We start from the raw sequence: 22,437 nt of genomic DNA on the forward strand, positions 1-22,437 counted from the left end.
GAGGCTACTCTCCCACATTTTGATGGCCCTGAAAGAGACCGTCATCTACTTCTCTGCTGATGTTGCAGCATGGAAAGGCAAAGCAGGGGAGAGCGCAACACACAGGAGGCACACAGAGTGCATGTGGCAGCCACATGTGGTGAAACACAACCTGGGATGTGCAGCAAGCTGGCTCCTGCCACTCCCTTCCTGCATGTTCATTTATTTCTACCCAGATCTGTTCATATTTAGATGCTCCACTGTAAAATTGGGACTATTTTACAATCTTTTAATGTAAACTAGCCCATTAAAAAAATTGTACAAAATCTATCATAATTATACCAGTTATTTAACCTATTTGTGAAGTTTTATTTTAATCCATATTTTCATTCTTCTTTTTAAACATTAGAACCTCCTAAAAATGATCAAAGCATAGAAACTGCAAATTGAGGACTGGATTTTTTGATTTTGTGATTAGCGTTAAGTTTGCTCTAATTAAAAAGAAATCAAAACAAGACACTTGGGTGCTTAAACACTTGATAGTCCAGTGGACTGGGTTCGATTGGGGACCAAAATTGCAACATTTGTTGGATTTTCAGCTATTGCCGTTCACTTTCATACTGCACTTTGTCAAAAGATCCAAACTGATTGAAAAAACAGTTCACCTCCTCACCTGTGGGGGCGCTGCACCAAGAACCACTGAAGGAAACAACATGAAAATCTCTGAAGAAAACAAAGAGCGTAACTTCCTTCTTCACAAAATGTAAACAAAAATGGAGTAGCGTCGGATTTTAGCGGCTGTAGGATTTCTCTTATGTCTCTTGCTAGCGCTAGACTCACGTTGTTTTTGGTTGTGTTTACCCAGAATTCACTCTGAGTTTTCCCAAAAATATTGCTAAAGTCCTGCCTCATGAACGCAGTGCTGTCTTGCCTCCTGAGCTAGAATGCATCGTTACACCCCTAACCACCACTGTGTTTGCAGATACATTCTTTCAGTAATCAATCATTTAAATCTGTCTAATAATTTAATTGGTACATTAAGCGTTCATTGGTTAAATTAAAGCACACACGCTTTATTTGGGTTCTGTAAAAAGTCTTACTTTCTTCCCTTCTCTGAAGCATGTTATGGGTTTTATAAAATGCACAAAGCAACACTAATACGTTCGTAATAATTATCATTACAGTTTGCCTCTGATATTTGTAAACAGAGAAATAATTACCTCACACTATTTTACCACAAACAATTGAAGGCAACAGTAGAGCTAGCTGCTTTAGTACACTGCAAAAACACAAAATATTACCAAGTATTTTTGCCTGGTTTCTAGTACAAATATCTTAGTACACTTGAAATAAGACAAAACTAACTTGCAAGTAACCTTTTAGCAAAGTATAGGAGCTTGTTTTAAGTAAGTAATTTCTTAGTAGATTCACTGACAGATTATTTCACTTATAGCAAGATATTTTTCCCGTTTTATAAGTGAAATAATTTGCCAGTGAAAGTAGAATCTTTTCCCCCATATTAAAGAGTTATTGACTAACAAGCTGCTATATCTTGCTGAAAAGTTGTAAGTTAGTTTTGTCTTATTTCAAGCACCAGAAACTAAACTAAAAATACTTGGTGAGATTTTGTGTTTTTGCCGTTTAGTATTAATACAATAAGTTAAGATTTTAAGAGGAGCTTTTCACTTCTAAGACTTAAATCCTCTTAGTGCTTTGCACCACAGTTCAGTTTGTAAGTTTGACTTATTGCCTCTTAGATCTACATCCATTCCTGTCATTTCTGGACACACATGTTTATGTCTGAGTCACCTTCATCGGAGAGGTGTAATCATGCTGTGGCTTTTGTCTCAGAACTCAAGTTCACTGCTGTAAACTTTCTGACACTTTCTGTATCGCTCCTCTTCACACTGTACTAGATGAAGGAAATTGACCCTTTAATCGTCTTGACTCACACTTTGATTGAGAACTCTGCCCCAAGGCCTCAAGTTTACCAGCAAGTAAGGCCAGCCACAGGCGTTGCTCCAGCTCATCTTCACCAGTCGCTGCCGTTGTTTTGCAATGCTCCTCCTTTTCGATGTCCAAGTCCTCTCGGCATCTTGAGACTGGTCTCTTTGTTTTGTTTGTTATGCTAGCACCTCCTCATCCATCGCTTTTGACTGTTCTCTTTATTAGGAGAAGTCATGTTCTCGTGGGCATGACTTTCAAGACGAATAAATCCGATGTATGTGTTCTCGCCACAGTTCAGTTTAATCCCCCCTCTTCATTTTCAGGTTTGTGTGTTGGGGGTTATATAAAGACTGCATTTTATTTGCATTTTATATTAATTAGAAATGTTAATTTATTTTAGGTGACTGAAATAGACTCTTGGATTCATTACACAGAGCAAAAAATATTTCAATCAGCTTTTTTATGTTAAACATGATGATTGTGGCTTACAGTTAGCAAAATTTGGTTTCTGCTTTTGTTTCACATCTTAACTTTTCAATATTCTAATTTATTGAGATTACGGTCACAAGTGTAGACCTCAATCAGTATGCAATCACTCCTCCAGCCATTATAATATTTCAGAAACCATATACAGAAAGTCTTCACCTGTAACAGTAAAATGTTATTTTCTCAAACTTATTTAAGTGTCTAGATTATCACTTCTTCATTTTCCCATGTTAAAGCCAGAAAAATCATTCATTTTACAGTACAAAAGTATGGTGTCATTTGTGTTTAGCAGTTAAGATTCTTCATTATTCCTAAAATCTGAGTCCAACATTTAAAGGGGACCTATTATGCAAAATTCATAATTTGGCTCACTTTTATACTTCCGTTTGTATCTCAAATGCTTTGGAAAACAGCCCAAGCACTTAAAAAAAAAAAAAACACCCTGTCACTTTTTGGCAAAAAGTTAATATTTTTGTGTGTGTGGGAAAACAAAACAAAAACAGCCCGATTATTAAGTCACACTCAAGGGGCACTGCACTGTTACCAAGCAACCCCAGCCAAGCCCATCCCCGTTACCTAGCAACCCATTCAAGTTCCAGCAAGCTGGTTTTACTGCTGTACAAATACGTGCTGTAAAAGACAAGTGTTTTGTTTTTGACTTACTATCAAAGAACCACTTGCTGGATTCTTGTAGGTCGTGTAAGAGGCTCTTCTAATCCTTCTCAAAGATGTATGTATAATTGCGTGCTGTTTGCAGCTATTTTCACGTGCGAGTGCCAGTAGAGAAATATATATATGTAATATTGGTAATTATCGGTTATAAGTCAAAGCAGCAATATTAATATCTGATATCAATATCGACTAAAATGTTCATATTGATGCATCCTTAAAAATCTCATTAGATCGGTTGAAAAAAACATCCAGACTGCTTTTGACATTTAATTCATGTTCTCTGGTGTCTGGAAAGTGAGCCGTTTCAACAACTTTACACATATAGCGTCACAAATCAGCAGGCACTGCCCTTCACCTAGTAACCCCAGAAGAAGCCCAGTCCTGTTACCTAGCAACCCCAGCAGAACTCCACCCGTTACCTAGCAACCCAAGCTGAGTTCAAGAACATTTTGTCAGAACGAACTGACCAAACTAATGAAAAATGATTCTGTGCAAAAAATGTACAGACCTATCCTAACCTGTCCAAAGAAGCATAATAGGTCACCTTTAAAATTATAGCATACTGTAGGTTATATAACCACTCAGCACTTTAAATTATTCTGGTATATTCTGAGTAAACCTTCCTTTACCATTCTCTCCCTTCACCAGTGTCATAAAGCGGTTGCCCTGTTATTGACATCACCTCTTTGACCCCTTCTGGGACCCGTCTCACCCTTTCATTGACATACCGGCACCACTCCAGCTAGCTGCATTCCCACCTGTTGCGTAGCCAGAAGTCTGTGTCCCTCCCCTGTCCTCCTCCCCATGTCGCTGGTAGTCCACATGACCCCACCGTGAGGCTCTCCGGGCTGCAGGAGAGCGTGCATGTTCTCTGTGGAATGCCATGTGGTTCCTGCTGCTTTAAATGTACCATGTGGTTGAGCAGAGGGAAGGTGTGTGAACCACTCAACGTGTGAGAGGAATGTTGCCGTAGAGTCTTAAAATATTTGGGCAGTGAGTTATTTTGTGGGTTATTTTTTATTTCTCTCATATTGGACTTAAAATTAATAAACGGTTTACTGTGAAACCAAACAGGTCTTCTACCAAAACAAGTAAGATAATTGTACTTCAATAGTAAAAGCTATAAACATTGTATTTACACTGCAAAAACACAAAATCTTTCCAAGCATTTCTAGTGCAAATATCTTTGCACACTTGAAATAAGACAAAACTAACTTACAAGTAACTTTTCAGCAAGATATAGGAGATTGTTTTAAGCCAATAATTCTTGTATATTTATTAAAAAGAAAAAGTACTTGTTCCACTGGCAAATATTTTCACTTATAGCAACATACTTTTTCAATAGAACTAGCACAGTAAACTTAAACTAAACATAAACTTAACATTTAGATTTTGTTCCTAAATGTTTAGAGATGCATAAGCTCCTATATATTTCTCAAAAGTTACTTTTGTCTTATTTCAAGTGTATTAAGCTATTTGCACTAGAAACTAGACAAAAATACTTGGTAATATTTGGTGTTTTTTCAGTGTACTGTGTTTGTATCTGATCTTTTGCTCTTTCTGCTGTTTCATATCCAATGTGGCTAGAAACATAAATCAACTCAGAAATAAGTCACTGTCTCAATATTTGAGGACTGTATTGTTTTATATTTTTAAAGAGTTGGTAAATGTGTATTATGTGCACATTATTTTTGTGGAAACGAGGGATCCAATGCAGCTGAAATCTAATGTTTCTTTCATAGTCTCACAAATTGTTTCAGTACATATTTATTTACTTCCATAATCTGTCACATTTTGACCTCATTAGTGTTTTTTGTCTTCAGATGAATCAGTTAAAGGGGAAAAACATGACAGTTTTCGATCTGCATTTAGAAGTACTGTTGTTTACACAATACATTTACACTTTGTTCCTATGCGTTTAGAGATGCATTGATTTTTTATTTGCTCTGTCAAAACCAATATTATCCTATTTTCCCTTAGAAACTACAATATAAGAAGATAAAAATGCAGCATACAGAATATTTCTTCTTGTCTTCCTGCTTGGAGTAAACATTTATTATGTCTTTTAGATGTGACTACACCTTGCAAAGCAAGTTTTTACCAATATTCAGAACCAAAGATAGTGATTCCACAGTTTTGCATCTTTGTTAGCGATTAGCATGAACAACCAGAGCTTGACTTGTCGTATAAAACATTTTTATTCTAAATGGCTTCTCAAATATTTGTGCTTTTTTCAACCTTATTGCTAAACACTTCCAGAATACAATAAAGAGATCCTGACCCAACATTATGGTCCACAGTGAAGAGCTTTGATGTGTTACTTTGATCAGATCTGATGTTTTAATTTTCCGTCAGCTTCTCACCAGTCAGAGATGGCCAAGCTGAATATCTACACAAAATACATTTCTTAAGTCTCAGTCAAGGCGACCCACTAACTTGACCCAGTTACACCGGTTCTACCAATGTGAGGACATTGACACAGTAAATAAATATCTGACATATTCTGTCTCTCATCATTGAGGATTTCAGAAAATAGAAATAATTTTGGTAAATCTAATTGACCTAAAACAAGAGAAGTTTGTTCTGATTTAACTTCAGATAGTGAGAAAAAAATAAGTGTTTTCAGTCGGTGTATGTAAACTTCTGGTTTCATGTTCATGCCTTCCTTTCCCGTTTCCAATAATACGAACTTGTCTCACTGATGGAGAAAAACGACCTGAGAAACATGATTCACAAGCTCCACCTGCACAGAGATTGTGTTTGGGCCGTCTGCTTTCCACTGCGGGTTTTGGGTAATGTAGGTTTTCTGATGTGGTGAATTATGAGCTCCCGTTCAGGGTTTAATCTTCTGGCTCAGTGAAAGAGCCTTGTAATGGCACTGCATTAGATCTCCAGATCCTACAGTGTATGTGCAGATCTGTTACCTCCATCTAAAGCTGCGCTCGTCTTCACAGATGAGTCCAGAAGACTACAGGGAACCGGTCTACACGTACATGCCAGAGGTGGAGGATATTGATGTAAGTTCACTCCTCAATTATTCATTTATTCATTCTGCTGTAAGATATTTTTTTTTACTTTTGTTCTCTGTGTATGTAGAGTATAATTAGCAGGCTGTGTGAGCAGGATAAGGTGGGGAAGATGCAGGAGGAGAAACTTCAGCAGCTGTTAAGGGAGAAGGTGAGGAGACATTTGTCATCATTAAATCCTCAGACAAAACAGCAGCACAGAAAATGACAAATGGTGGCGTCATTTTAAAAAGAATAAAGCTAAATTATATATGCAATGTAGTGTTTATTTGTTTAAAATTGTTTATTTTTGTAGGTTTTTAAAGAGTTGAGAGAAAATTTAGTCCGACACATTCATTTGGTTAATCACAAACCAACTTAAAACCGGGTTACAAGTTAGAGAAGAACGACAGTGTATAAGGGTCGTTGTGGACAGAAAAAAATGGAGGAAATTTCCACCTAGAAAACACAGTTTTCTCAAAACAAGGAAATTTCTGAGCTCCAAAGGTTTAAAAAATTGCTAGAAAGAAACTCTGTAATTTTGAGATTAATCTAAAAAAAATTCTAGAAAAAACATGGATGTTTTGGTTTCAAAAGTCAAACATTTTTAACTTCTCAAACTCAGAAATTTCCATATCTTTTCTTGAAAATTTCACAGATTAATTTCAAATGTACTCAGCTTTTCTACCAGATTTCTGAAAGTTTTAGTCACACCCAAACATCTTCATTGCGTTCTGATTCGGCTACCGCTAACTGGCTGCCAATACAACAAAAAATTAAGTTTTGTCAGATATATATATTTAATAACCTGTATGTGTTTTTTTTCTAGCACACGTTGGAGACGGCGCTTCTGTCGGCCAGCCAGGAGATTGAGCTGGGCTCAGAAAACCCGGCCGCCTTGCAGGGCGTCATCCAGCAGAGAGACCTGCTGCAGAGCGGCCTCCTCAGCACCTGCAGGGAGTTGTCCAGAGTCACTGCTGTGAGTTCAGGCTGTTCTCTCTCTTTTTTTTAATGTAATTTAAGATGAAAGTTTTTACCTTATTGTTTTCTCTGACTCCTAGGAGTTGGAGCGCTCCAGTAGGGAGTCTGAACGGATAGAAGCAGAAGTGATTGTAGCAAAGAACAATTTACTGCAGCAGCTTGAAGCTCTTGGTAGCCCACAGGTAAGATCCTTTATCTTCCACGAATGACAAGTTAATGCAGCATTAACACTGAATACAGAACGGTAAATTTTAGAGCCCCAGAGAAAACTCAGCGAGGCTTTTTATTGATGCTTCTGGCAAATACAAGGTTTCTGCTTGAGGGCTCTTGGCTGAGTGCAAAGTGAATTATTGATGACTGTATTGTTTTGCAAGTTTTAATTAAGTCTGTATTTTATCTTTTCTTTTATTGTGGGAAAAGTGTAGCAATAAGGAGCTTGACTCTCATTCATTTCAGAGCAGAGAAGTCAGACACTTGCATGTCAATTTGGACAACCTTTATTTCTCACAAACCCACCACTGTTAATCACAAAAAGTTAATCCCATAGAAAACCTATGGGATTTTCACCATGTAGCTGCATTTCCATTAAAATGCGCGAAAACCTTTATTGGAAATATACATACAATTTTATGTTTCTATTAAATAAGAAATTAATTTAAGATCACACGTGAATAAACTTGTTCACGCAATAAATAACTAAAAAACATTACAGCGACAAATGTAAACAGTTACATGAGATATATATGACACTAGTGCTCATCATCTATTAGCCAGTCAGAGGAGATGTTGGAGTTTTATTCAGGCGACAAGCCCACAGTGGCTACGTATGCAATGTTTTAAGGAAACTAGTCATTGATTTTACAGAAGAGCTATGGAGTCAACAGAAACTTTTTATGAGCTGTGGGATGCTGTGAGAGCTCTGGTGGAGCCAGAAAAAAACAAAAGCAAGCAATCATTCTCCTACTACTTCCTGTCATCTTCTTTGACATTTCCACCAGTAGTAACATCCGATTGAAGAAGAGTGTAGAGCGAAGATATGGGAATCTCATGGCTGTATGTCTTATAGAGTGGAGGGTAGAGTACCCAGATATTGTAGCACTGCGTCAGCATATTTTTAATGAAGTAAGAGTAAAAAAGTATTTGGTAAAAGTAACTGATGAAAACATCAGTCATTTAATATTTTAAAAAATACATAATCAGACCAACCAAAATTTAAAGTTATGTGGAAAAGTTGATATTCTGAAGACCAAAATGCAAATAATTCACGTAAATAACATAATTACCAAAAATGAGAATCAGGCAAAAGAAACATTTTTCCAAATCAGTTTATTTCAATAAAAAACTTATGAAACTTGAACAAAACCTGCAGGTGTGTGTCTGTGTCTGGTGAATTTCTGGTTAAAACATGTTTGTTTTTCATTCAGTGGGTAGAAAATCCTGAAATTTTACTCAAGTAAGAGTAGTGATACTTCATAAGTAAAAATAATCCTAAAAGTAATTTTTCCCAAAAGGTTAATAATTTAAATGTAAGTGAGTAGCTGTAACTAGTTACTGCCCAACTCTGGTTGTATATGCTGACCTTGATGCAGCATCGGTCAGACCAGTGACCGACTGGTTTGCTTTCTCAGACGGAGCCTCCCAGCCAGCAGCACGTCCGCATCCAGAAGGAGCTCTGGAGGATTCAGGATGTGATGGAGGCCCTGGACAAACAGAAAGCTCAGAGAAATGCTGCCGACGGGACGGGTTTCTACGGGTCCAATTCCAACTTCAGTAAGCACAAAAATGAGGTGAGGCGCTTTTAAACCTTTTTGCAACAACTCATGATTAATCAGATAAAAAACTGGAACGTTCTGAACCCGAAATAAACATTTTATTCCTTAAAATGTTACAACTTAGCATTCTTTTAGTGAACTCTGAATTATTTGTATCAAAGCGGCTGCAACAAAAATTATCCTTCGAACATAAATGTGAAAAGCTCAGCCCTTTCTGCTTAACATTAATAAAGTGTAGAGCTGATTTGGTGGTTATTTTTATATTGACAAATTAATAATTGTTAGCAAAAGGTGCTTATTAGGAGATTTTTTTTTTTTTACTAAATTTGAACAAAGTGAAAAACTGCCACTTGAGGAGTTCTGGCATATTTAGAGATTTGTTTCTGATCTTAAGTACAAAATGTATATATTTTTGAAAAGTTTTTGCTTAGTTATTCCTCTGAGTGTGTTGTTCTTTCAGAAAATGCCTTTTATATGAGTCTATATACTCCAGTAAATGATTAATCAATTTCTAAATTAGTTGATAATTATTTCAGGAATCGATTAATCACAATTAATGTGATTAATCGATTATACATTTCTTAGCCTTTCCTCTTGAATCAGAACAGAAATTGGGGTTTATTTTTGTCTTTGATTTTACAAATTTCTTTGAAAAGTCTGAATACTCCAGTAAATAATTAATTTGTTACTGAATTAGTCGATTAATATTTTAATAATCGATTCATGATTAATCCGATTGATTGTTTCAGTTCCACATTTTAGCCTGTCCTTCTGAATCTAAACTGAAATTTGGATTAATTTTTGTCTTTTTATAGATTTCTTTTATAGATTTGTTTGAGTGTGTACACTCCAGTTAAAGATTAATTGACTATTATATTTGGTGATGATTATTTCAATAATCGATTCGTCACAATTAATCATTTCAGCCCTAAATTTTTAGCCTGTCTTTTTGAATAGAATAGAAAAGTTGCTTCTTTTTTTATTATATTATTTATATTCATATTTTTAGTTAAAAAAAAAAGTGTTTAATCTTCTGCAATAATGAGTCCAGAAATAGCCGGTTCCTCTTGCAAACAGCATAAATCGCCCTAAAGATTCACATCAGTCAAGCAGCAACAATAGAGGAGGCGCTATCTGGCTAATCAGATGGTCAGCACACACCATGGGCTAAAACGGCTCTGCAGCAGATGGCTGCTGCCCTGATCCTGCATGGTGGCACCATGTGTCCCTTTGCTTCCTGTCCTGTAATGCCCTATATAATCCCCAGGAGGAGGACTCGGCACCCCCGCGGCCGCCTCTTCCCCATTCCTACGAGCCGAACTCCCCTGTCGTTCCCCCTCTGCCCGCCTCTCACTCTGGTGCGCGGCCCGCGTCACTCCACAGGCCGGAGGACAGGAAGGCCAATCAAAGGAATAGCTCACAGAGCGTAAGCTTGTTGACCTGTTGACCTCGCCGCCCTCAACCGCTTCATCACATCCCTGAGTTCACTGGATTTGTTTATTTATTTTTTTTAGTTGGGTCACATCCATGTTCCTCAAAATGCTTCCATCTTTTTTGATTTAGTTTCATTTTTGAAGCCGAACCTTTATCTTATTCTGTTCATGCTATAAACGAGGGATGCAAGTTATCGATTAATGAGTTGATCTAAAGTTGATTGATCTTTAGATTAAATGATAAGCGCAGAGTTTCTTAAAAACCTTAGTTTTCTATTTATCAAGATGGACAACCTTCTTTACATAACATGAAGGCCGACAGTTTTATAATATGCTGAATTAAAGCATTATTTTGTCAGCTGTATTAAACACTGACTGGATAAACAGAAAGTTGTGGTTTTCTTATATTAATAAACTTTGACATGTTTATGAAATGCAGAGTTGAGCAAAGTATCCAAAAATTGTACTCAAGTAAAAGTAGCACTACTTTATCATATTTTCACTCAAGTAAAGGAAAGAAGTAGCCGTCCAAGAAATGACTAAAGTAAGGCTAAAAAAGTATTTGGTAAAAATCTACTCAAGTACTGAGTAACTGATCAAATTATCAATCATCTAATGTTTAAAAATTACATCACCAGATGGACCAAAATGTAAAGTTAAGTGGAAATGTTGGCATTTTAAGGACAAAAATGACAATAATTCATGCAAGTAACAAAAAATAACATCATCAGACAAAAAAAAATTCTTCAAATCTGTTTCTTTCAATAAAAATCTTATAAAACTTTAACAAAACCTTTGTGCGTCTCTGTCTGGTGAATATTTGGTTAAAACATGTTTATTCTTCATTCAGTGGGCAGAGAAACCAGAAGTTTTACTCAAGTAAGAACAACAATACCTAGTGATAAAATTATTCTATTTACTAAGTAAAAAGTACAATGTAGTAAAAATACTCCTAAAATTAAATTTTTTCAAAAAAGTTACTCAAATGTAAATGTAATTGAGTACATGTAGCTAGTTACTACCCAACTCTGATTAAATATAGGAAAACAGGATCCTCTTGGGTTGCTGCACAGAAAAATAGAAAAGGTTTGGACTGGTTTTTTTTCCTGTTCTGGTATGGCCTGCCATCTTTATTTCTGTATCAATTGACTCTGCTTAACGATGACCAGCAGCACCCTCTTGTGGATGACGGTAAAACTACAACACTAAAAGAAGGTCGTTATTAGTTAATTCGTAATTAATCGATTGGAACTCACAATAATCTAATAAACCATTAATCGACAATTAATCGTAAGTTGATTAATTGTTTGCATCCCTGCTATAAACCATGCCTAAGTTTGAATTTGTCCACCTGCTTTCTAACTGAATGGTAACTACAGTTGCATGTATTTCTGTTCTCCATGTGCGTTAACTTTGTTTCCGTCTGCAGGGTCCCGACTACAGGCTGTATAAGAGTGAACCAGAGCTGACCACCGTGGCCGAGGTGGACGAGAACAACGGAGAGGACCGATCTGAACACCCGTCTGACAGAGAGCATGTGGGAAACAAAGGTGGGAACCAGTAAAAAACATACATCTTAATGGCTTAGTGCAGATCACTGCACCCGTTATCTGCAGCAGATGTTGGAGGTTTTATTTTTAACCTCCCGTTGCCTCCCATTCAACCTGCTGCACTTTTGATTTCTGTCAGCTTAGTTTACCACCTGCCTTGATGACTGCAGCTGTATGTAGTATATGGTTTTCACAAGTTATTTTCACATGTGAATTTTATGGGATTTTTCTGTTTATATGACCAAACACTGCAATAATCTTTATAAACTGATTATCTATTTTTATTTTTGCCTGACCAAAAAAAAATTATTAGAACAGTGCAAAATTTTCTGCAGTCAAAATGACAGCTAGTTATGACCAAAATAGGTGGATTTAGTTTTTTATGTCAATTTACAGTTTTACAAAAAACCTTTTTTGGTGCCTTTTCTCACCATGGATTTGTTTGTCATATTTAGAGACACTCAGTGGATCTCAGTGAGAGCTGGTTTTACTATGAACGGAATTGCTTTAATGTTCTTGCTAAAGTCCAGCCACTGAAGTTTCTGTCATTTTTTCCTCCACTCACCTGCATGTAGCGCGTTTGGGTCATTGAGACTTATTTTAATCACTAATGTCAGTTTGGTAGCATAGCTTATTTTATCATGCTGTAATAAACACATGCTGGCCCATGTTAAAACAGAAACCGTGTGTAACCATGGCAACTGGCGATGGTTTAAAGGGAAGCTGGCTTTTTCTTACATCCACCATGTTTGCAAACAAATAATCCCTCTGTAGATATTGCATCTTTCCGATACTATTTGAATGTTAACATTTTTTACTATTTTTTTAGGCATGTCTTACCCTGTTGGCATCGTCCCACCCAGAACCAAATCTCCAGTGCCTGAGTCTTCCTCCATCGCATCTTATGTCACACTGAGGAAAACCAAGAAGCCTGATCTCAGGACGGTCAGTCACCAAACGTAGATCTGAAACTTAATCCCAGTTTTTCAGCTGTTTAATCTGCAGAAATGGCACAAAATTACTGTTTTTGATTCTATCATGGTGAACTTTTTGTAGGCAGCTGTGAACTTGACACCATCTAATTTTCTCAAATTGTATTTATTCCCATTTTAATTGTGTGCAAGTTGTGCAACACATGGCCAGGCCGTTACTCATGCTCTTAAAGCAGCTTTATGCAGTTTCCAGCCTCAAACACTATCATTTTACACACACCAACCATATCATTAGTGCACCACGCAGAAGGGTGTGTCCCCTTCCCAGTGTGTCTGCACGGCTTTCTGTTTAAAGAAACATGAATATATAACACAATCTATCTCTTGTAAACGCTTGTTTATGTACGGTTCATCGAAATTCCGACTGGATTGTTTCTGAAGCTAGTAAAGTTTAGCTTCAGTCCAGCTTGGACGGTGCTTGGACTTAACACCAGGTCCACATCTGCGAGTCCTTCAGCAAAGCACAAACCGGAAAATTAGCAACTTCACATCATCAGCCTCTTCTATTCAGGCAGTAATAAGCCCCGAGCCCTCAGAGCGCAGCCATGTGTGTCTGCAGGAGCGTGCCAGCAACAGCAGCCAGGCTGTTTGGGTTTCACTTCAGTCTGGTTCTCAGAACGGAAACATTAATAAAACATGCAACAGTCTAAGAAGTCACTTTTTCTCTATTGTTGTTGGTAAATTTTACAGTATATTCAACAATCCCCAGTTTTACAGTTAAAGCTGCATCAGGGGGGCTGACCTAACTAGAGCGTGACACCATTTCACCTCGCACATAAAAACAAGTCACTACTGTGGCAATATTGTCGCAGTGCTGGATGTCTTGGCCATATTGTTGTGCTATTTTTAAATTATATTCACTGTGCGTGCCATGTCACAGGGTCTGTACTTATGATAAAAAATAAAATTATGAGAATAAAGTAATAAAGTCACAATCTGAATATGAAGGAACCTTCATAAATTTTTACGACTGTTGTCATGAAGTGTCATTCAGTAAATAATGACACTTTTAATTCAAAGTTTCACCAAAAGTTGTGTTAAAAGTTCATTAAAAGTATCAACTTTGCATTAAAAGTGTCATCATTTACTGAATGACACTTCAGGTATAAACATTCATGAATATTCCTTTCATGTTTATGACAGTATCATGACAGTCTTATGCGCACCCTATCAAATAAAGTTACCATTTTAGTTTTATTTTAGTTTAACTTGCCCCTGCTGTGGAATGTAGAATACGATCTCAAGATATTATTAGCAACACTTATAAATTGTATCATAAAACAGTGAGTTTAAACTGTCTTTTGCAGTTGAGTTGTATTGTTTTTATCTCCAAAGTGTGCTGCTGGAACAGTTTGAAAAATGACCTTGAAAATGCTTGAAAGTGCTTGAACTTTACTGTGGGAAAAGCCAGTGGCTCTCTGCTTTAGGCAAAGTCACGGTTCAAGTGAGGATTGTGTTTTGGTGTGTGTCTAGGACCGGCCGCGCAGCGCCGTGGAGCAGCAGCTGTGCGCGGTGGACGGCAGCCGGCCCAGGATGAGCGTGGAGGAGCAGATGGAGAGGATTCGCCGCCACCAGCAGGGCTCCCTCAGGGAGAAGAAGAAGTCGCTGAGCTTCCGGGGAGGCAGCCTGGAGAACACGCCCTCACGCAGTCAATCGTTCAACAGGGAGAATCATTTCCACAGCATGAAGGTGCTGGTCAATTGACACCCATTTAATGATTTAATGACTGATACTCGTATTCAGTTTTCTTTGAGTTCGGATCTGCAGATTTCAATGTTTTATCAAAGGTGACCTAATCATAGCTCTGATGTGATGTCACACATCTGTGAAATTTGTAACTGACAGCCATGTTGGCAGGCAGTTGCTATGGAGTTGCTATGACAACAACAAAAAACCACAAGCTTACAATTAGCTCTCTAGTCATTCCTATCTAACAGATGAACTATATAAATACATTCCACATAATACTCTATTACAACTTTTGATTACTCTGCCCACCCCTGTGTAATACTAAGATAAATGTCAGTGATATTTACTGCTGGACTAACAAAATTAGCTTTTCTAATGCAGCTTTTATCTGCAAGCTAATACAGCCTACATGTATGTTACTACATGTACTTACTCTGCTGGTCACCAGAACCTTGTTATTCACACAGAGAGATCATACTTGCTTTGCAAATTTGTTTAAACATTGATTGTATGCGTCTGTAGATTTCAGGCCGTTATGATCTTCAACCGATTGGTGAATTTTTCCTTACGCGTCACATCAAATCCTGTAATTTTGTCTTTTTTGTTTTGTTTGTTGTCATGTTCAGTCCCAAATGAGGCGCAGAGATGAGGTGATGAGCAGTGACATTCAGGAGCTGGAGGCGTCGCTCAGACACCAGAACTTGGTGAGGGAGCAGGAGACGCCCGCAGAGGAGATCGCCCGCCTCAAAGAGTCCTCGCAGGACGATCATTTCAACCTGGATCGAGAGGTAAACCGGCAGAACACCAGTCACCACACCCTGGCATGACTAGACAGGTTTGGTGTGGTGTCAGCTGTGATCGATATTTTTTTAAAATAATTGTCTTATAATTTAGTAATTGTTAAATCGTTAACTGGAATATGATGACTCTAAAAATAGCCATTTCCTGAAAGAACAGCACAGTCAGAGCAGTAATCAAGCCACAATACAAAAAATAAATACATTTTGCATTTAAAATGAAAAAGAAAATCTGCTGCCTGTGAATATGTTCTACCCATAACTCCTCAAGTGGCAGTTTTAGTATCACCTGCTTCAGATTCTGTAAAAAATAAAAATAAAAATTCTAATAAGCACCTTTTGCCATCCAGTTATTAATTGAAAAAATAATCAACAGGAAAGTATAGAATATTTGTTTTAGCATCCTTTGCTGCAAATGATCAAACATTCACTGAAGGATTACTATGTTATTACATTTTAGACAATTAAATTTATTTTTGTTATTTAAAAAAGGAACTAATTATTTGCTTATCTCCATCTTTTAATGTATTTCTATATTGTGTAAAAAAGGCTTAAGTGGTTAAGCAAAAAAATCTACAGAATGTGACTTTTTTATCTAATGAATTGATTAATTGTCAGAATAATTTCTAAGATAATCATTAGCTTCAGTCCTAATGTTAAAACACAACGGGTGAGGAAATCTATTAAACTGTATCAGCATCATTTTTATTTCCTTTATTTGTCATCTACAAAGCAGTTGATTTATATGAAATGTTTAACAGGTTCTTGTTTTTCTTTCCCAGCTTTCTGTTCCAGACAAAGTTCTGATTCCTGAGCGTTACATTGAGTCAGACCCAGAAGAGCCGCTGAGTCCTGAGCAGGAAGCCGATAAGCGGCGGAAAGTGGATCGTATTAAAGCCCTAATAGCAAAAAACAGGTAAATATACACGAGTCGGTCATATTAAACTATGGACATTTCTGTTCAGGCACTTAATAGGAGAAATATCTTGTATATAAAGGAGCTTCTTGCAGCTAAATAATATTTCTCAGCAGATTCAGTAATTAGGCTTTATGGATAAACTTAGAGGTCACAAACAAGTTTGTGTTTGTAAAAAGTATTTTCCCCCTTACAGATGTTCAGATCGTGAAACAAACTTTAATGTTAGACAAATATAACCTGAGTGAATACAACAAACAGTTTTAAAGGTATGATTTTGCTGATTAAAGGGGAAAAATCTATAAAAATGTGATTGCTACCCCTTGTTAAAGCTTCAGTAAACTGTGGTTAACTTAACTTAAAAAAAATGCAACAGCTGACAACAATTTTAGAAGCAACATACCGAAAGTAATCCAACAACAGGTTGGAATTAAAGTCGTTCACAATCCATCTGTCTGTGAAGGGTTAGAAAACCATTTCTAAAGCTTTGGGACTCCAGAGAACCACAAATAGGAAGAACCTTCCCATCAAAACCACTCCAGTCTGTGAAATTTTCATTTTATTATTCAAAAAAGGAACATAGCTGTTTATTTGCAACTTTTACTGTATTTTTAATATTGCATTAAAAAGTCCAAGTGGTTAAATGAAGAAATTACAGAATGTGGCAACTTTTATTTTTTTTAATCAGATTTAGATAAAATAACCATTATTTGTAGCCCTAGATTAAATATTGATGAGCTTGTTTACTTAGGTTATCTCTGTCTGATATTAACATTTGCAAATAGGAACTCGTGGTTTGTTTCCTGACAGTTTTCTGCATGTCTGATAACTGTGAATAAAGCACTCCACCAGTGCTGCAAAAAGTTTAAATAAAGGGGAAATTTACATTTTGTGTGTTTATGTATTTCTTTTTGGGTCTCTACTGCTTCTAAAAACAGCCCAAGCACTTAAATAAAAAAACATCCAGACAGTTTTTGACATTTAGTTAATGTTTTTGATGTCTACAAAGTGAGCTGTTTCAAACATTTTTCATATATAACGTCACAAATCAGCAGGCACTGCCCTTCACCTAGTAACCCCAGAGAAGCCCAGACCCGTTACCTAGCAACCCCAGTGGAACTCTGCCCGTTACCAAGCAACCCAAGCTGAGTTCCAGAACATTTCATCAGAACACACTGACACAGACTAAAATCTCATTATCTCAGAAGGATGTTGTGTAAAAAATGTAGTGAATATATTTCGTTGTAGCCCATAGACTGATCCTAACCTGCTCAATGGGTCACCTTTAAATAAAATTAATAATCTAAAGCACTTATGGTCATCCTTATTATGTTTTTATGACATTATAGTTTATTATCACTATTATTATTTAACCGTGGCAAAAAAAAGTAGGAAAAAAGCAAAATATAAGCGCCCAAATAGCCACATATACTGCACTGTATATATAAAAGCTGCAGTATGCACTACAGAAGCCATTTGTGTTTTTTTCCTAGCATGGCGAATGTGCTACCTAGTTTAGCTTTAAGCCCAGAGGACGTGAATGAAGAGGAGGTTACTGTACAGGAGAAGGAGAAGATGATTAATATCTCCTATGAACTGGCAGCGGAGGCCTCCAAACGCAGTAAGCTGGTAGCAGGTACGTCTGCAGGGACGACAGACACATGGAGGGGATTACACTGAAGAAATGCATGGTGTTAAATAAAAACTGGTGGGAGGATGTTCTTTGACACAAACTTTCTGTTTCCATTAGTAATTAACTTCTCCTAACACACTCTTTTAATTTCCTAATTTATTTCATCGACCTTCTTGTTTAATTCTGCTGTTTGGTCATTTAGTAATTGCTTATTGACCTAATTATTGTTTTTTTTTATTATTATCATCATTTGTGTGTGGCTGTGTGTTCAACATGTTGCTTTTTTTAATTGCAGTGAAAAGCCTGTCATCTTCTTCCCCACCCCCACAGTCTCCCAACACACCCCCTCAGCTCACTGACGGCTCTCACTTCATGTGTGTGTAGTGGCACCAGTAAGGTCCTTCATCATCCTGTTTTGTTCACAATCATATTCCTGTACAATTAATTTCTCAATCATAATTTGTAAAACATGCTATGATGAAGGGAACGGTTATGAGGTGCTGTTATGTATTCTTTGTTGCTGTGCGTCAGCATGGTTTGACTTGGTGTTACTGTCCAGTATTTCACACATTCCTGTGCCTTCCAGTAAATAATTTCAGTGTTCATTATTGGGATTTTATGTTATATAGCAAAAGTTTTTGATGATTTAAGATCTGATAGTCATTTGGTGTACATAAAGTAATATTCCCCAAAATAAAATCCAGCACAACTAGTTGCCTTTAAAGGGGCGGTATTATGTACAAGTGACTTTTTTGAATGTTATAATGTTATGCCTTCATCAAAAACATACCTGGAGTGTCGCCTTTACTCTTTGATGCATGTTTGAGGAATCCTTTAATCGCCATGGCAACCATTCACCTGTGCAGAACACCTGGTTGGACCTAGCCCCGCCTTCCAAGATGAAGCTCCTGCAGTGTTTTTCACTTGTCTTTATGTTAAAACTTCATTACGGTTGAAAATCTGACAAAGATTGAAATTTTCTCCATCAGATCTGAGCTTCATCTGTTTTATAAAGAATTATTAGAAAGCCTTGCAGGTGTAGCTGCAGTAAAAGGTGTTAATTTGCTGATGCAAACTTTCAAAAGTCTGTTATTATAAAATTGTAAAAACATTGTATTACATTATGGCAATTATTCACTACTTTGTGTCGGTCAAAATCCCAATAAGAGACATGACAAAATATAAAAGGTTCAAGTCTGTTACGAAGCGTTTTATGTTTTAAAATGCTTATTCTATCAGGTAAAAATCCACCTGAAAGTAATTTTGATCTCCATGTCTGGCCCTCCAGCACAGGCTCTGGCCTCAGTAAAGACCTACACATGAAGGAAGGAACAAGGGAAGCATAAACTCCTCCTGAGGATCTTCTTCCTGGAGATCAGCACAAGGCCTTGACCTACAGAACGTGAAACTGCCAACTTCAGCCTGGCAGCGTTTAGCCTCGGACTTCTGTATCCTCACTGTGACATCTGAAGCGTGTACGCCGGTCTTCGGTTACATTTCCCCACGTCGAGAGGAAACTCTCTCCCCCTTTTCTTTCCTTTTTTTTTTTTACCGTTGATGCTGCAGTTTGATTTTCAGTTTGTTTTTATTATATTTTTAGTTTTAATAGGCTGTTGCAATATAGGTCTATCTGTATATATGGGAGGCTACAGACTGAATACAGAGTATTTTAGGCCTTTTTCCACTCGCTTTTCAACACCTTTTCAAGGTTTTAAGATGCTTCTGCGTATTCTTTTAGCTAAATTTAATCTTTAATATTTAATTCAGATTGCTTTTCAGATGTTGACATTTAGCTAACTAGTTATATTTATCAATTTATTGTAAAGAACACTTGTCTATACTGATTAATACCAGATCTGTATTCCTCATATATAATATTGGAGCAACTTTAATCTTGCAGACTAAAATGATTTGTAAATTTCGATGTTTCCAGTCAGCTGCCGATATATACATATTTGAATGTTCTGACTTAAGTCGCTCTCTGTTCCCTATGTGAGATATATATTTAAATTGAGAGATGGACAAAAATTTCAGAGTTTGGTACTATTTTAGGACATGTCGGTTTAAAGCCCTGGAGCTGAAAAAAATGCATGTCTAAAAGAGAAAAGCAATAAAAAAAGAAGCCTTTGTAAATTGAAGATATTTTTGCGTGTGTGTATAAAGTGTAACTATCAGAGGTTTACTGTGTATATAATGTACATGGTGCATCAGGATGGGAATATATACCCAATATATAGGTACGTACATACAGATTTGATTTGCAAATGTTCATATCCCATCTGTTTTATATCATGTTAAATAAACATTGCGGTTTTTAATAGCTGTTTGCGTTTCAATTTTCTTTATTCTTTACTCTTTTTATGATCGTGGAGAAGCTGAAGGTGCAGCTCGTACTCAGGAGGTACAAGCCGTTCCCAGGCCAGCCGAGTTTCTCCATCCTGATCCTGGGTCTTCATTTTGTGGTTTAACAAAATTACCCAAGTAGTTAATAGCTTCAGCTGTTTCTTCTACTTCAGTTTACCTTCCTCTCCTTCCGTAGTTTTACCCCACAATGGTGGCACCGCTCACTAAGGCCAACTGAAAGTAGATGAAAATAAAATTTGTTATTACAATTTAATAACTGCAAAGTGTTAGTCTTTGCAAGGCTTAAAATTATTAATAATTAAACAAAAAGTCACCAGAATTAGTTTGGTTTTACTATAAGTTACACTATGATCATTATAACAGTCGTCATATTGTCATATTGTTTGCTTTTTATACTTTGGAAGTTGAAGAACGAGAAATTGATCACAAACAGTTTGGTACAAGAAAAATGGGTTTGCTCGGCTTTTTCTTACTTAACCTTGGTACATACTCTTCTTCGAGGCCAACTCATGGTGTAAAACCAATTCAACAGCGCCTCCTATGGTCACAGCATGCGCTGCCCGGGGCTCCAATCTACCTAGCGATCTCCCGCTTCATTTTTCCCACCTTGGTGAACAAGATGTTCTGTTTTGGTCATATTCTCAATCCCTTCACTATTCTCTACCCTCTGTTTCTTGAACAATAAATATTACGCCGCAATATTTCCAGTGGAGCAGCTAAACGAGGACGGCTTGAATAAACATATGCATATAAAGTTTAGGTAAAATTGAGATTCAGCATCTAAATTTCAGTCTTTTGTCGGAATGAGGGCCGGTCAGAAAATAGAACTGTGGCTACCTCTGGTGGCACTTAAGGTTTTTGCAATTTCACTTGATATACAAAACCTTTTGGCGGCATATAAAGTAGAAAAAAAGGAAATCTAATAATAAATACTTGGACATTTCTGAGCTTGAAAAGTCGAAGATTTACTAGAAAAAAATATCAGAAATTTAGAGATTAATCTCTAAAAATCTTGAATTTTCTGAGTTTGAAGAGCAGAAAATTTGCTAGAAAAAAGTCCGATTTTTTTTTTTTTTTTAGATTAATCTCAGAATTTCAAAAGTCCTTTTCTTTAAAAATTTTTAACTTTATTTGTTACTTTATTTTTTTAAAAAATCAGATTTTATTTTTCTTTGGCTGGAAAGTTACTCCTCGTTCTTTTCTATCTAGTACGTAGTAGTACTTTTCAGGTCAGTTTGGAGTTGTTTCATAATGCAATGTTTAAAAATTTTGTAGCTTTAAATTATTTCAGTTTAACTCTTTTTCTTCCCCACGGTTCTTTCCATATCAACCTATTTTAGTTTTCTGTGTTACTAAGCTTATAATATTGCACAAATAGTTCACCTAAATTTAAGTAAACATGTTCTCTGGCTGTTTTGTTCCTAATGTTACCCAGCTGAACAGAAGATCTTTGGGTTTTACAAACATCTCAGTGAAGTTCAGACTCAGACGTGAAGTTGCTTCAGTTTCTGTGAACATTACATTGAATTCTTCTCAGATGTTAACACCTCGTTCATTTTAGTTGCAGCCTTAGTTTCATCATCGCCATGGTTACAGCACAGCTCCTCCTCTTCCTCTGTGAGCTGTAGCCTGCGGCGAGTTTAGCAGATATTTAGATGTTTAAGTGACTTAATGAAATTAGCTGCAGGGGTTTTTTCAACCTTTTTTATTCAGTGAAACATTAAAGTTTAATCAGAGTGACAAAGATGCTTTTTATTTCTTTTTGGAAAACGATAAACTGAGTGAAACGTTTAATGCGTCTGTAGTATTTGTATGAAGCTGCAGGGAGGTTTGCATTTAATGCACAATTTTGCACATATATTTATTTCTTGTAATTTTGATGATTATTCCTATATTAGGGTTTGGCTGTGTGATAAATTGATATTTTTGGTTTACTTTTTGGATTTCTTTTTCTAACATTCTACAAATGAACTCCATGGGTTTCACAGCCCAATTTATTATTTATTATTATTTGAATTCAGGTGAGCTCTACCACAAAATATAAGGGTCAGAAAAATATTTTTTAATCTTTTTTTTTAATAAAGAGACATGTCAAGAATACAGTCGCAGTAACAATAAAAAAATTAAATGACAATAAAAGTGAAATAATGTGAGAATAAAGTGTTATTACCAGAATAAAGTTGTAATATTAAGAGAATAAAGTAGAATTTTTGTGAGAACT

At 36.5% G+C, this 22,437-nt stretch overlaps 1 protein-coding gene and 1 long non-coding RNA gene across 18 annotated transcripts in view; one reads left to right on the forward strand and one right to left on the reverse strand.

Annotated features, from left to right (window-relative positions):
* plekha5 (pleckstrin homology domain containing, family A member 5) overlaps window positions 1–20,173 on the forward strand; it is a 132,690-nt gene extending 112,517 nt beyond the window's left edge. For 5 of the 17 annotated variants that reach the window (XM_015051422.1, XM_015051428.1, XM_015051435.1 and 2 more), the window contains 15 exons: window positions 1,896–1,976; window positions 6,039–6,101; window positions 6,181–6,261; window positions 6,919–7,068; window positions 7,151–7,252; window positions 8,699–8,857; window positions 10,110–10,268; window positions 11,705–11,825; window positions 12,655–12,770; window positions 14,291–14,506; window positions 15,133–15,294; window positions 16,086–16,219; window positions 17,713–17,855; window positions 18,148–18,226; window positions 19,141–20,173. In XM_015051422.1, the coding sequence (XP_014906908.1) occupies window positions 1,896–1,976; window positions 6,039–6,101; window positions 6,181–6,261; window positions 6,919–7,068; window positions 7,151–7,252; window positions 8,699–8,857; window positions 10,110–10,268; window positions 11,705–11,825; window positions 12,655–12,770; window positions 14,291–14,506; window positions 15,133–15,294; window positions 16,086–16,219; window positions 17,713–17,855; window positions 18,148–18,226; window positions 19,141–19,198 (1,824 nt within the window). In that variant the 3' untranslated portion in view covers window positions 19,199–20,173. Of the gene's footprint in view, window positions 1–1,895; window positions 1,977–6,038; window positions 6,102–6,180; window positions 6,262–6,918; window positions 7,069–7,150; window positions 7,253–8,698; window positions 8,858–10,109; window positions 10,269–11,704; window positions 11,826–12,654; window positions 12,771–14,290; window positions 14,507–15,132; window positions 15,295–16,085; window positions 16,220–17,712; window positions 17,856–18,147; window positions 18,250–19,140 lie in introns of all 17 variants that reach the window. The other 12 variants (XM_015051426.1, XM_015051431.1, XM_015051433.1 and 9 more) reach the window with 9 other exon arrangements.
* Window positions 2,763–17,706, reverse strand: LOC106959105 (uncharacterized). Its single transcript, XR_001427278.1, has 2 exons — window positions 17,289–17,706; window positions 2,763–2,988 (listed from the first exon to the last, which is right to left on the reverse strand). It is a non-coding gene; the product is annotated as an uncharacterized LOC106959105 (long non-coding RNA).
* Window positions 20,174–22,437: the final 2,264 nt, after the last annotated feature.

The sequence above is a fragment of the Poecilia latipinna genome, unplaced genomic scaffold (genome assembly GCF_001443285.1).
Source record: "Poecilia latipinna isolate Pla-1442-1.1 unplaced genomic scaffold, P_latipinna-1.0 Scaffold1044, whole genome shotgun sequence".
Lineage (NCBI taxonomy): Eukaryota > Metazoa > Chordata > Actinopteri > Cyprinodontiformes > Poeciliidae > Poecilia > Poecilia latipinna.